This window comes from Aquarana catesbeiana, linkage group LG11, assembly GCF_042186555.1.
Source record: "Aquarana catesbeiana isolate 2022-GZ linkage group LG11, ASM4218655v1, whole genome shotgun sequence".
Classification (NCBI taxonomy): domain Eukaryota; kingdom Metazoa; phylum Chordata; class Amphibia; order Anura; family Ranidae; genus Aquarana; species Aquarana catesbeiana.
In genome coordinates this window covers 235,008,697-235,023,169 of record NC_133334.1, presented here as the reverse complement: position 1 = coordinate 235,023,169, position 14,473 = coordinate 235,008,697, and the positions used below count along the sequence as shown (strand labels likewise).

At 44.1% G+C, this 14,473-nt stretch overlaps 1 protein-coding gene across 1 annotated transcript in view; it reads left to right on the top strand.

Annotated features, from left to right (window-relative positions):
* Window positions 1–1,473: 1,473 nt before the first annotated feature.
* CETP (cholesteryl ester transfer protein) overlaps window positions 1,474–14,473 on the top strand; it is a 79,862-nt gene continuing 66,862 nt past the window's right edge. The window contains exons 1-2 of the mRNA XM_073605528.1: window positions 1,474–1,924; window positions 6,551–6,665. Of these exons, the coding sequence (XP_073461629.1) occupies window positions 1,801–1,924; window positions 6,551–6,665 (239 nt within the window). The 5' untranslated portion in view covers window positions 1,474–1,800. The remainder of the gene's footprint in view (window positions 1,925–6,550; window positions 6,666–14,473) is intronic.

Genomic DNA, 14,473 nt, shown 5'->3' with positions numbered 1-14,473 from the left:
TTAGAGCACACCCAATGCTGCTTCTCGTATACGCAAAGCTTCATGAAAACAAATCTGCTAGTACTATGAAGCTTTCTCCCAACCACCAATCAGACTCCAACCTGCTTTTGAAATATGAATGTGATTTGTATTGCAGGAAACAGAGTGGAAGTCACATAGTACCGGCCCCAGGAAGGAAGTACACTCCTACTGCCCCTCTACAGTTGCAGTACTTTTGGATTGAATTATTTGCTGAATGATCTCACTTTTGCATAGAATTCCCATGCAAAGTGAACAGGCTTTGCTTGTAGTATGGCATTTTTGCATTGAGGAAGCACATTGTAATTTTGAGCCAAGTGTTTGGATTGTGCTGCAGCTCCATTTAACTACATGGGGAGATGTCATATAAATAAGTGCAGTGCTGTGAATAAACTCCCTTCTATAAACCCTATACAGTCATAGAATTCGACCATAATCGCAACTTACACATATACATGTATCTGCAAAAAAGTGCTACTGCTTTGTAATTAATCCCTTGCTTCCTAATCAATTATGATTATCCAAGAAATATAAATTGCACAGTTGCAATTATGGTCATTGTATTCTATGATTGAATATCACTTGAATATAGCACTGTCTAAACTGTATGTAACATCTGCTGCATACAATACACAGTGCTGTGTTTCGGCATTGTGATGGAGGTTTTGTCCTGTTCCCCTAACAAAATTGAGTCTGACAAGTGCTGCTCAACTATTCGTAGGAAGCTTTGCGTTTGATTGAATAAATGTGCCAACATGGGCCTACCTCAGCCAATCGGAGGAAGTCTTGTATTCATTCATAAAAATGCTACGTACAATTCATAAAGCGGTCCCAACTGGCGCATCTGTTTGTAAGGCAGTAGTTCATTTGGACTAGCTTAGACCAAATAAACTATTTAAAGTCCTAGTAAACCTGGAATTTAAAGCTTTTTGATCAGTATACCAATCAAGTAAATGGCAGCCTTTGTATTTTCTCAAGTTTCCGTTCATCATATTCATCAGGTCCTTATGCAGCATATTAAATGGCTAAATAATACTTTGACGTAGCAGTAAAAGAGAAGTATGGGTTTAGATAAAAAAAAATTATACTCACCTAGGTGGATGCAGCATCAGTCCCCTGCCGGCTCTAAGGCCGAGAACTGAGCAATCAAACACTGCTGATCGCTCAGTTCTCGGTCTACAGGCTGCAGAGAGATGGTGACTGTCTGTCAGCGCTTGGCTGTGGGGGTGGCAGGAGAGACTGGCTCACTGAGAGGTTGAGCCAGCTGATGGTCCAGGCATCTGGGTGGATCCCGACCATATGGTCCTGAGATTTTTTAGAGCTTTGACCGAATCTGTGATGTCTGCTGAAAACGGGTCACAGTAGGGCTAAACTGCCCTCCTGTAACCCTTAGGAGAGGTAAAGCCAAAAAATGTTTCTGTTTTAATCTTATATGAGAAATCGGCCATACAGAGTATTAGGAGATGGCACCAAGTAAACTCTGAAGATCACTCAATTCTTGGAAGTGCTGTATTCCCGGAATCTGATTTTCATTTTGTTGTTACGATGCTAACCTTTAGTGAACAGGGCAGAAGAGTAATATATTGATTTATCTTCTTTTTGGGGCCCATTTCCAGCTATTGTAAGAAAAGATAAGCACCATGCCTCTTTTTTACACTAAGAAGGAAAGACAGGATGTTTTGGGATTGTGCAGTTTCCTGTACTCATCTTGTGGATTTTAGGGAACACAAATCGTACAACTTACTAGATCTCTGGTGACCTGAGTGCTGAGCGGTTGGCACAATGTGGCTTCTTATTGCGTTCTCAGCCTGCTTTCTGAGAGTTTCATCATCCTGTGAGTTTGAGCCATCATCCCCTCTAGAGACCGGGATAGTCTGCAGGTTGACAAAGCCGGCCGCCTTGGTGTGTAAGTACTTGCCTCATCTCTAATGATATTTTCCATGCTTACTTAAAACAGTTCTGCTTGTAATAGCTTAGCATTGTATGTGGATACAAATGCACTGCTTGTTTTGTGCTGGCAATCAAAGAATCTGCTAATCTTCCAGGGGGTAGATTATTCTGCTTTATAAAGTAACTTAAAGTATAACTAAAGGCAAAACTTTTTTACAGTTTTGGATAGATTTGAGGGGAGCTAGAATGCCTATCAGGTTTTTTATTGCTGTCTGTGTCCCCCCATTAAGGGAGTATTACCGTCTATTTGTCCTGTTTACTGTTATCACCAAAAGTGTAAGAAAATCCCTAAGTGTGGGTTGTCACCAGAACAAAAAAGGGGAAATCTTCCAATGGGGATAACTATTTTGGTGACATCCAGAGATTTCCTCACTCTGGAGGGATTTCTGCTCACTCCCTACTTTAGCTGTGGGACATGAAGTGAAGGGAAATCTCATCAATGGGACAGATGGCAATAACCCTCCTTTATTCTATCCAAATAGGAAACAAATTGCCTTTAGTTCTACTTTAATAAAAGTTGGGGCAAGTAAAACATCTACAGTATAAAATGAAAACAGAGATAGCACTTTAACTTTAGATATACACTCACCGACCACTTTATTAGGTACACCTTGCTAGTACCGGGTTGGACCCCCCTTTGCCTTAATTCTTCATGGCATAGATTGAACAAGGTTTTGGAAACATTCTTCAGAGATTTTGGTCCATAGTGACATGATGGCATCACACAGTTGCTGCAGATTTGTCAGCTGCAAATCCAAGATATGAATCTCCCATTCCACCACATCTCAAAGGTGCTCTATTGGATTGAGATCTGGTGACTGTGGAGGCCATTGGAGTACTATGACCTCATTGTCATGTTCAACAAACTAGTGGTGAGATGATTTGAGCTTTGTGACACAGTGCACTATCCTGCTGGAAGGAGCCATCAGTAAATGAGTACACTGTAATCATAAAGGGATGGACATGGTCAGCAACAATACTCGGGTAGGCTTTGGCGTTTAAACCATGCGCAATTGGTACTAAGGGGCCCAAAATGTGCCAAGAAAATATTACACCACCAGCCTGAACCGTGTATATATGTATTCTGTATACATGTATGCACAATTGAGGGCAAGTGGTGTGTGTGTATATATATATATATATATATATATATATATATATATATATATATATATATAATGTTACCTGGGATAAAGTGGCTTACACTAGGGCCGCATAATCAAAATGAGCAACACTGCATGAAAGTAAGGTCACACTATATAAACTCACTAATTATGGTGATTTTGCAGTAATATTGATGAATATATGACAGAAACATTTAAGAAATTCCCCAAAGATTCATTCTAGCGTTTCTGGGAAGTACCATTTCTTCTATAATAGAAACCGCAAATGTAAAGTACCAATACTTTTGTGATGTGGAATTTATAGCCTATAAAATAATTTTAGATAAGCATACAAAGTGTGCATAAATATTTCAAATTTCTTGCTTCTCTGCGTGTAATTGTATATGTATATTGGGCTAGCCATGTACAGGGAAGCCTCTGCCGCTTGCTTAGTAATATAGCGCAGTGAATTTTTACTGTTTGCTCTCTGTGTCTTCGGTTAGGTCTCTTTGCCTAAGTTTAGGTGTGCCACAACCCATGCTGCCCTTCTGAATAGTGATGCATTGTGAGATCTCTTTTCAGAGGAGTTTGACTGGCGGTGATTGGCTGCCTCCTCACTGCTTGTTTTAACCCTATAAATGCCTCTCAACTGTATGCATTGCAGTATCTCAGTGCTGCTGATCGATGGAAACAATTTTCTGCAAGATGGGGTGATACTGAGGGGAATGAGAGATGGAAGCTGGCTTATACCTCCAGCCATGAGGTAAGAGGCTGCCACTACATACTGCCCTGTCCTTCCACTATACACTGCCTAAACCTGCCACTACATCCTGTCCATTGCCCTACCTGCCGATGCCCTACCCTTATAAAACTGCTCACTGCCCTGGGACCAAATACTGCTTGTTTACCCTGTCGCTCCATACTGCTTTGCTACCCGGTGCTGCCATATCATTCAACTTACCTTACTGACATATAAAGTTCACTGCGTTGCCGCTACATACTGCAACACAGTCATGCACTGCTTTTGTATACTGCTCACTGAACAGCACGGCCATTATGTTCTGCATGGCCCTGTACTACTTTACTACTACTACTTGCTGCTCCCTGCCCTTTCCTACTGCTACATACCGCCCACTCCACAGCTATGCACTGCCTTTTTATACTTCTTACTACCTTGCACTGCATTCTGTTCATTGCACTTTCCCTACATACTGCACTGACACTACACACTGAAGCTGCTCATTGCACACACACTAACGCCAACAGTCACACAAAGTGGAGGAGGGGGGGTGCCTTGTTTGGTAGATTGTATGGGGGCCGTGATTTCTAGCGGTGGGGCTTTGTTGGGCAGCTATTCCAGCGCAGTCCCCATTGTCTCTGGTGTGCTTGGTTCACACCACTGCATTGTGTTGTTGTGCGGGCAATACTTTTTTTTTTTTTTTTTTTTTTTAACGCTGAGCAGTCAACCGTCTCGCACCATGATGAAAGTTCATTTGAAAGAAAAAAAATGAACAGTGCGATTGGTCTGGCGCACCAGCACAACAGCGATGCTGCCAGACCAAACCACAGCGTTGTAACACGGCGACTGGTGTTAATTAGCTCTAAATGTGGCCCTAAAATGCAGTATGTAGTGGCAGGACAAGGGAATTCTTGTAGACTCGAGGAAAGTGAAGATATCCGCCTCTTACCCCAGCTGCCATCTCTTCTCAGTGTCCCTCCCATCTGTAACAGCCATGTGTGTGAGGAGGGGAAGAGGTGGCCACAACCCTGGCCTTGCCAGCCACTTTCAAAGAAATCGTGTGACGCCACCCGTGACCATCATCGCGGTTACATTAAATGTTTACCTACCAGGCACTAGGTGTTAGTGCCATGCTTATAAGTTTTACTCTACATTTTTTTTTAAATCGTCCTATACAGAGAGTACTATAAATCTCCCCTTTTTTTTCCATGTGGGATATCCATTTGGAATTCCGACATATGGTAATAAGGTGATTAGGACTTAGATTGCTTGATACCTGCATATACTGACGGTGGTTCCCTCATTGACCGATTTGGAAATGACCCTTTATGGAAAGGCATAATTGATCTATCTGTTAATTCAGGTGGTCCACTATCAGAGGTGAGCGGCTAGTGATACCAATGGTGGAGGTTCTGCACGTTTTCACTGATATGAATAGGATTCACGAGTGGTCACCGCTTTGACAAGTTAAGGTTATCTTTTGGGGTTGGGCTCAGGGTGGAGTTAAGGGTTAATTGTGGGCTTATTGTATGGGGTTAGATTCTGGGTAAATGCTGATTAGTATAATATTTCTTGGTGAGATATAGTACACTTTTAGGTGTAATTTCATCCTTTTGTGTCCCATTATTTAACAGATGAGTGCTCACTCTGTTCAGGATAAGTCAGACTGATTCTCAAGCCTCAAGTTCTCCCTTGTAGTCCTTCGTTCTCTTGTTTGAAAAAGAATGAACTATGACCTACTTGTTTCAAAGTGATTCTAAAGGTAGAAGGTTTTCTCTGCATTAAGGTAAAAAAAAAAACCTGTGAGCAACCTCCCCCAATACTTACCTGATCTGGATTGATCAATGTAAATGAGAGCAGCAGTTCTCTCATCCCTCTCTCTCCTCACTGGCTCAGAGCCAGCAGTGGAAACCATTGGCTCCTGCTGTTGTCAATCACAGCCAGTGAGGATGGAGTGGGGGTGGGACTGTGCTCAGCTCTGTTTGTCAATGGACACGAAAAACAGCCCGGGAGCGAGCTTTCACGAGTGCCCCTATAGCAAGTGGCTTGCTATGGGGGCACTCATTGGAGGGGGGGACCCGAGAAGAGGAGGATTGGGGCTGTTCTGTGCAAAACCACTGCACAGTGCAGGTAAGTATGAGATATTTTTATTTTTTTTAAAATAAAAATGTATCCTTTACAATCACTTTAAAGCAGTTGTAAACCGCTGGATGTTTTTTTTTTTCTTACCTGCAAGGCAAAGGCATAATGTGCTAGTACGCATCGCATGCTAGCACATTATGTGAAACTTACCTGAAAACGAAGCCTTCCAGCGATGCAATGTCATCGGTGGAGACAGCTTCCATCTTCACCCGTCTTGCTTTCAGGTTTGCGGGCTCCGGCTCTGTGACTGGCTGGAGCCGCGATGATGTCACTCCCACGCATGCGTGCTGGAGCCGCCGGTCATTGCACAGGGCTCTGAAGGAACGGCACGAGTGGCTGTTCCTTCAGAGCGCATGCACCAGTGATGTCACTGGCTGCATTTACAGTCAATATCTCCTGAACGGTGCACGTTTTACACTGCCCATACAGTAGGTAAGCCTTATTATAGGTAAAATTCAAAGGTGGAAGTTTACTTTCTATTTAAGTTTAAGAGTTAAGGTTAAGAGTTTTTAATACTAATTTTTTATTAAAAGTTATTAATGAACAATACAAATTGGCATTTACTTTAGTCATATGTATTACATCCTTGTGCTTTTAGTGAATGAGAAGACTACAGAAGTAATACAAGCTGCTTTTAGACATGCAACGTTTCCAAACATCACCGGAGAAAAAGCTGTCCGATTCCTTGGGGGAGTCAACTATGGTCTAACCAAGTAAGGACACCAGGGCTAATTATTATTATTTATACAGGATTTATATAGCGCCAAAAGTTTGCACATGACTTTCAATTCCACATACAGCCATATGAAAAAGTACCGTAATTAGAACCATTTAAAATTGACAGTTTCAACATATTTGAATAGACAAACATTAGATCTTCATTCAGCTAGTGCCTACAGGAAAAAGTGATATACTAAAATAAATGACATATACCGTATATACTCAAGTAAAGCCGTCCCGAATATAAGCCGAGGCAGCTAATTTTACCACAAAAAACTGGGAAAACTTATTGACTCGAGTATAAGCCTAGGGTGAGAAATGCGCAGCTACTGCTAAGTGGAAAATAGGTCAACAATGCCCATTTGCAGACATAGGTCCCCCGAACTTCAAACTAGGTAGTTAAGGGTTCCTAGATGCCCCCTAGCTGCAGCCAAAATTTGGGGTCTCTGGACCCAAAGGGTCCCGAAATGACATTGCTGCAGATGGACACAGTTGACCGAATTTTGGGGCCCTGTATCTCGGGGCCACTTGGTGCTAGGAACCCCAAATTTGATGTGCAAACCCAGTGGAACAAGCACTATAACATATCCAAAGCACCAAGTGACCCTGAGATACGGGTCAGTTCGGGAAATGTCAACACTTTTCTGCAGCAGAGAATGACATTTTCCGAACCGAGTTTGGGGCCCCGTATCTCAGGGCCACTTGGTGCTAGGAACCCCAGCTTTGATTATGTTGTAGTGCTAGTTCCACTGGGTTTGCTCACCAAATTTGGATTCCTAGCACCAAGTGGCCCTGAGATACGGGGCCACAAAGTCGGTTCGGAAAATGTCATTCTCTGCTGCAGAAAAGTGCTTGACTCGAGTATAAGCCGAGGGGGGCATTTTCAGCACAAAAAAATGTGCTGAAAAACTCGGCTTATACTCGAGTATATACAGTAATACAAATGCAGGTCTGTCACACGGAATAGAAAGTACACCCCTATGTTTACCTCCACTTCAAATCCTTGAAAGTAGAATTAAGTGTTCCAGACTAGGTGCCAATGATTAGGACCTTTTTCTGCCCCTTTCACATGAGCGCTGTCAGATGGCAAAAAAGGTGATTGAGATGAATTTGTAACTCACCTCAGCCACCTGTCAAAATTAGGCAATGGCCGCAGGACAACCCAGTACACATTGCCGTGGACTGCAAAAAATAGGCATGTTGCGTTTGGCAAGTGATGACGCTTTCCACTTTGCCTCATAGGGGGGAATGTGGGTGAACAACCGCTGCCCCCCATTGGGGTGAGGTGGACCAGCCGCTGCTGATTACACGATCCACCGCAAATCGCATGTCAGCAGATCGGCCTGTGTAAACTAGCTCCTAAGGATGTATGTATGTGAAGCCTATCTTTTTTAAATACACCCTAAATACATAGAAACCAATCACCTTCTGAGTTTTATGGTCAAAGCTTAACTGAACAAGCTGAAGTTAGAAGCTGATTGACTACCATGGACAACTGTGCCAGAGTGCTCCAGTTTTAGTATATCGCCCCCCCATAGGGTACGCTGTTCTCTGTGCTTTTGATGTGTGTGATGTCATCATGGTTGGATCAAAAGTACTCTAGAAGTCCCTGGCCTTGCAATTGATTTTAAAAGGTCACCAAATTATTTTAAATCAAATTAAATGTGACATAGATTTTAAACGACTGCTAAGTTTGTCCACTACTAGCAAATTCAGCCAAAGTGCTGACCACTTGATGCCAAGAGTAGTCTCCAAAATTGTGGGATCTTCAGGTAACTCTTGCATCAGTCGGTGTCAAAGTGCATGCATGTGTACTCAGAAATAGTTTGCATCGATTTGACTTGCATGGAAAGCCAAGAAAAAGCCTTTGCTGTTCAAGGAGAGCAAAATTTACAGCACAGAGTTTGGCGGCAGTGACAGTAGACATGTTTGCTACAAACTGAAGACAGAATATAATAAGAAAAAAAAAAACATCATACCAGCTGTGAAGCATGGTGGTAGAAATGTAAGAAAACAGAGAAATCTTGCATCTGAAGGCATTTTGCATGGAGGAGTGGTCAAGAATTTCACTCAACGTCAGACTGGTGGGTGAACACGCAAAATGCCTACAAGCAATTATTTCTGCTACAAGGGGAAATACAGCTTGTGAAACAGAGGGTATTCTTACTTATTTCACAGTACACCACCATTCCATCTATTGATATGTTTGTTGAATAAAATATTTAACAATATTTTCGATGCGTTTGTGTAACAGATGATCTGATGTTTGTCTGTTGAACAAGTCATATATTTTTTACAATATATTATATATATAATATATTTTAATTATAGGTGGATTCTGATGGGCTTAGTAAGCTCCTAGCTTCTCATTTATCTTGGAAACTTCAACTATCAGGTCTATCAGCCATAACTCCTGATTCTGCTCCAGTCCACCAAGAAGTTTGGGGTTTTCCATGCTCCAGCACCTCCAATTGCATTCTTTGATACACTAGTTCACCAAAAGTATTGTGACGCCTGCCTTTACATGCACATTCATTTTGATGACATCCCAGTCTTAGTCCGTAGTGTTCAATATTGAGTTGGCCCATCCTTTGCAGCTATAACAGCTTCAACTTTTCTGGGAAGGCTGTCCACAAGGTTTAGGAGTGTGTCTATGGGAATGTTTGACCATTCTTCCAGAAGCGCATTTGTGAGGTCAGGCACCGATGTTGGATGAAAAGGCTTGGCTTGCAGTCTTCTTCCAGGGTGCCAGTCTTTGGCCATTTTTTTCAAAATTGTTTATTTGTAACAGGGAACCAGTTCACCAGGGTACATTTGCATATAACAAGATACAGTTGCATTTCCGGCCGTTACAGCATTGGGTTATATGTACACATCAAAGTTATGTGAACTAAACAGGAGAGAAGATATAACACGTCTGTAAGTTGTGTGTGGTTGGTAAACGTTTATAGGTGTGGAGGATCTATTCATTAAAAACATGTGTCACATATATGGTCAGCATTTTGCTTTCTCTATACAATCGTGTATCCTGTTTTGGAGTCCAGGTGTTCTTAAAATTTGTACTCCTTGCGCGAAGGCTCCCCTGTCGGATTTGTCTTTTCCAGAAAAGAAATAGTAAGTATTCTGAGAAAAAATAGGACATTAAGATTAGAGGGTGAGGAATCGAAATGATAGAAAGGAGAAGAGGAGGGGGCAGGAGTAGAGAAAATGTAGGAGGCAAGGGGGGGAGGGTTGGGGAGGACTGGGGGGGGTGTGGGAGGGGTGGGGGGGGGGGGAGAGGGTCGATGACCCGCAGAGATGGGGGCGAACGTGTCTTAGGTATTTCCTAATTCTGGTATCAACCTGTCATCAGGTTTTTCCCCTCTTCCGAGTATTTGAAGATGTTCCAGAGTTGCCAAGTTTTGGTGTATTGCTCCTGTCTATCTTGGCTTGTAAGAATTAGGTCTTCCATCTGGTTTATCTCCTCAATCTTTTGGAGCCAAAAGGCTATAGTTGGTGTTTGCGGGGATTTCCAGAGGGATGGAATGCAAGCCTTCGCTGCGTCCATCAGGTGTCTTATGATAGATTTCTTATATGACCGTGTAGGTATGTCAGTCGCATGTAGGAGACAAAAAGCGTGGTTGTCAGGGATAATGCGATCAGTGAATTTTTGCACTATCTGGCGTACTTCTCTCCAGAAGATCCGGACCTTAGAGCATGTCCAGAAGATGTGGACGAGCGTGCCCCTTTCTTTCTGACATCTCCAACAGACATCTGTTAAGGAGGGGAAAAATGATTTCAGAAGGGCGGGGGTTCTGTACCAATGTGTGAGAATTTTGTAATTGGTTTCTTGAATTTTGGTGCAGATAGAGGATTTGTGAGTAAACATTAATATTTGTTGTTTTTGGTTGGTTGTGAAGCTGCAATTTAGTTCTCTTTCCCATTTGATGAGGCTTTGTACCTGATAGTCTCCCGTTGGGGTGATAAGTAGTTTGTACATGAGTGAGAGTGTGTGTGAGAGGTTCCCTGACTCCGAGCAGAGGGCCTCCACTGTTGTGAGAGTGTGGTTAGCATCCTGAAGAGGTGGTAGGGAGCGTAAAAAATGGTGTAGTTGCATAGCTCTGAAAAAATCAAGTCGGAATTGACCGTCCTGGTCAGTGAGCTCCGATAGTGTCCTCCACCTCCCCATAATGCCAAAGTGAGAGGCCTGGAAGAGCCCCGCTTCTTTTAGGTTCAAGAAGTTCCTATCTCGTATCCCAGGTTGGAATTTGGGGTTGCCTAAAATAGGTCTGAGTGGGGAGTTGCGCGAGAAGTGAGGGGAATAATGTATCAGATGTGAGCATACTCGAGTTGTATTACCGATTAGCGGATGACGTGTGACATTTGTTGGGAGGGAAGAGTGGCACCACGGAGCTCTGGAAAGGGGGATCTCAGTCTGGGCCTGTTCGAGTCTAGTCCAAAGCTTAGTGTCAGTGTGACGGCACCAGTCTATGAGCCTACACAGGTGAGATGCTCTGTAGTAGTTTCGAAGATCTGGCATTGCCAGACCCCCGTAAATTTTAGGTAGTGAGAGGGTCCCCCGTTGCAGACGTGGTCTCTTCCCTGCCCATAGGAATTGTATAAAGGTTGTTCTTATCTGATTAAAATAATCTATCGGGATACGGATTGGGATGGCCTGTATGATATATAAAAAAAGGGTAGTATCGACATTTTGAGAATGTTGCAGCGGCCAAACCAGGAGTGCAACCCACCGTTCCATTTGTCTAGTAGTTGTTTAACCTTAATTAAGAGGGGTGGGAAGTTGAGCTTAAACAGTTGGGAAAGCTTTGGGGGTATGAGCGTACCTAGGTATTTCAGGGCCGTGGAGGACCATTTGAAGTGGAAGCTGGATTGAAGATGTGTTAGTTGTGATGTAGGGATCCCGATGCCCATCGCCTCAGATTTGCTGAAGTTGATCTTCAGATTAGCTAGTTGGCCGTAGGTGTGGAACTCTTTCATGAGATTAGGGAGTGAAATGATGGGATTTACAAGGGAGAACAATAAGTCGTCTGCGTAGGCCGAGACCTGAAATTGTTTGCTGTTGATTCCTACCCCTGTGATGTCAGGGTTTAGCCTGACGTGGCACAGGAAGGGTTCCAGAGAGAGGGCGAAAAGTAACGGCGAAAGCGGGCAGCCCTGACGTGTCCCATTGGAAATTGGAAAGTTTTTGGACAGTACCCCGTTAGCTCTAACCACCGCTGTTGGGTTCTGGTATGCGGCCGAAATCCAATTTAACATTGTGTCTCCCAGACCTATGTGTCTCAATGTTGCGAACATAAATTGCCAATTGACTCGGTCGAAGGCCTTTTCGGCGTCTGTCCCGAGAAACACGCATGGGGTTTTGGAATTATTGGCAATGTGTATTAGGTTGAGCACTTTAGTCGTATTGTCCCTAGCCTCCCTGGTCGGGATAAAACCAACTTGATCTAAATGTATTAATTCAGGAAGATGATGTTGTAGTCTTGTGGCAATGATTTTGGGGAAAAGTTTTAGGTCCGTGTTTAGAAGGGAGATTGGGCGGTAGGATCCGCACAGGCCTGGGTCTTTGCCTTCTTTTGGTATGACTGTAATTTGCGCTTGTAAGGTGGCTCTGTGGAACCCATTTCCTGTGCCTAAAGAGTTATAAAGTTTAACCATGTGCTCACCTAGGGAGGGTAGGAGGGACTTGTAGTAGGCGGTGGTGAGGCCGTCTGGGCCCGGGGCCTTGCCTGTTTTGGAGCTCTTCAGTGCGAGTTGTAGTTCGGGTAGGGTGATAGGGTCCTCTAAAAGTGATTTAGCCTCTTCTGGGAGGGATGGCATGAGGGAGGTTTCTAAGTAATCTGTTATTTTCTCTGGGGGGGATTGCGTTCCAGTCAGGTTGTATAGAGATGCATAATAGGATCCGAATTCCTGTGCTATTTGTTGGGGAATGGAGGTTTTCTGACCTGAACTTGACGTGACATGCGGGATATATGTAGCGAGGCGTTGTTCCCGTAGGGACTGGGCTAGTAGGCGGCCGCATTTATTGCCTGCCTCATATATTTTCCGCCGGGTGATCTGCAGTGTTGCTTTTGCTTTATAGCGCAAGAGGTCTGAAACCTGCCTGCGAACTAAATCTAGTTCTGAGCCTAGTTGGTTTGTGGGTGACTGTTTATGGCGTGTTTCTAATGTTCCTAGCGTCTTAAGTAGTGTTTCCAGTTGTGCTGTTCTCTGCCGTTTGATGCGGGCCCCATGTTTGATAAGTATCCCCCTGATAACAGCTTTGTGGGCTTCCCAGACCAAGCCTGTGTCACAGTCAGGTGTATTATTGGAGGCGAAATAGTGGCCTATTTCTTTGGTCACCTCTGCTATAGTTATTGGGTCTTTCAAGAGACTCTCATTCAGTCTCCATGGTGGTCTTTGAGTGCGCATGGCGTCCGAGAGAACATAGCGGAGGGTTATGGGGGCATGGTCAGACCATGTGATTGACCCAATGGTGGTTTCTTTGATCGCCTGGAGATGTTTATGGGGTATTAGGAAATAATCAATTCTAGAGTAGGATTGATGTGGCCTGGAGAAGAAGGTGTAGTCCCTCTCTCCTGCATGGAAGAGCCGCCAAACGTCAGTCAGTTGTAGAGATTGCAATGTCGCGTTAATGCGTTTACGTAGGTCTCGAGGCGTCGAAGATACCCCATTGGAAGTGTCCTCTGACGGTGTAAGTGGTACGTTCAAGTCTCCTCCTATAATCAATTGACCGTCGGAGAATTGGTGGAGTAGATCTAGCTGACGTTTTAGAAAAGTGTCCTGGTGTGTGTTGGGTGCATATAGATTGGCCAAGGTAATTTTAATGTCACCTATCTTACCCCGAAGGAATAAGGATCTCCCCTCCTCGTCAAGCCTGGCCTCAATGTGTGTCCAAGGGACCCTCGCCGAGATCAGAACAGACACCCCCCTAGATTTAGATTCCTTGTATTTTGAGTGATACGCTACCGGGTAGTACCCGTTCTGAAGGGTCGGCAAGGACCCCTCTCTGAGGTGTGTTTCCTGTAGAAAAACAATATCGGCGCCTCTGTGGCGCATGTCTTGCAGCATCATCCGTCTTTTCTCGGGTGTGTTTAGACCCTTTACGTTTAGGGAGACTATGTTTAATGAGTCCATCTCTGCGGGTTGTCTAGTGTGTAGGAAAACTTGGTGTTAGGGACAGGGGGGGAGGAAGGGGGAGGGGGGAGGGGGGGTAGGGTAAGAGAGAGGGTAATGAGAAGTGAGAAAGAAAGAACAGGTACTAAGGTGTGTGGCTTAGTAAGAGAGGAGAAAAGATCTAGTGTAGCTCAAACAGCTAATACACTCCACCGACAGGAGGTCGAGAACGGAGCGCGCACCTAGTGGGGACGGTGAGAGGGCAGGGCCAAGCGAGGAGTCCCCGCATCTCGCCGTCCACACCCGACTATCTGTATCTGTCATAAAAGAAATAAGAAACAAGAACCCTAACTGGGAAAAAGGCATACAATCAATCTAATGTAACAATTAGAAAAAGACCAATTAAACCATATGAAAAAGCAGATGGGGTTAGACATCAATGAAGGGATCATAAACCCACGAGAGTAATAAATGAACTAGGTAAACAAATAACATTTCCCCATCCGTGGACCCGGTGTCCCCAGGCAGGACACACGGCAGCACCACCGAAGCGTGTGAGCCGCGCGCGCAGCCCCAGGGCACCGCATCAGCGCACACTGTCCGGGGTAGGGTGACAAAAAATGAAACTTAACCAGATGGGTTATAGGGTAGGCAACCTCCCGGAGAGTGAAAAGGCTATGTCCATGGG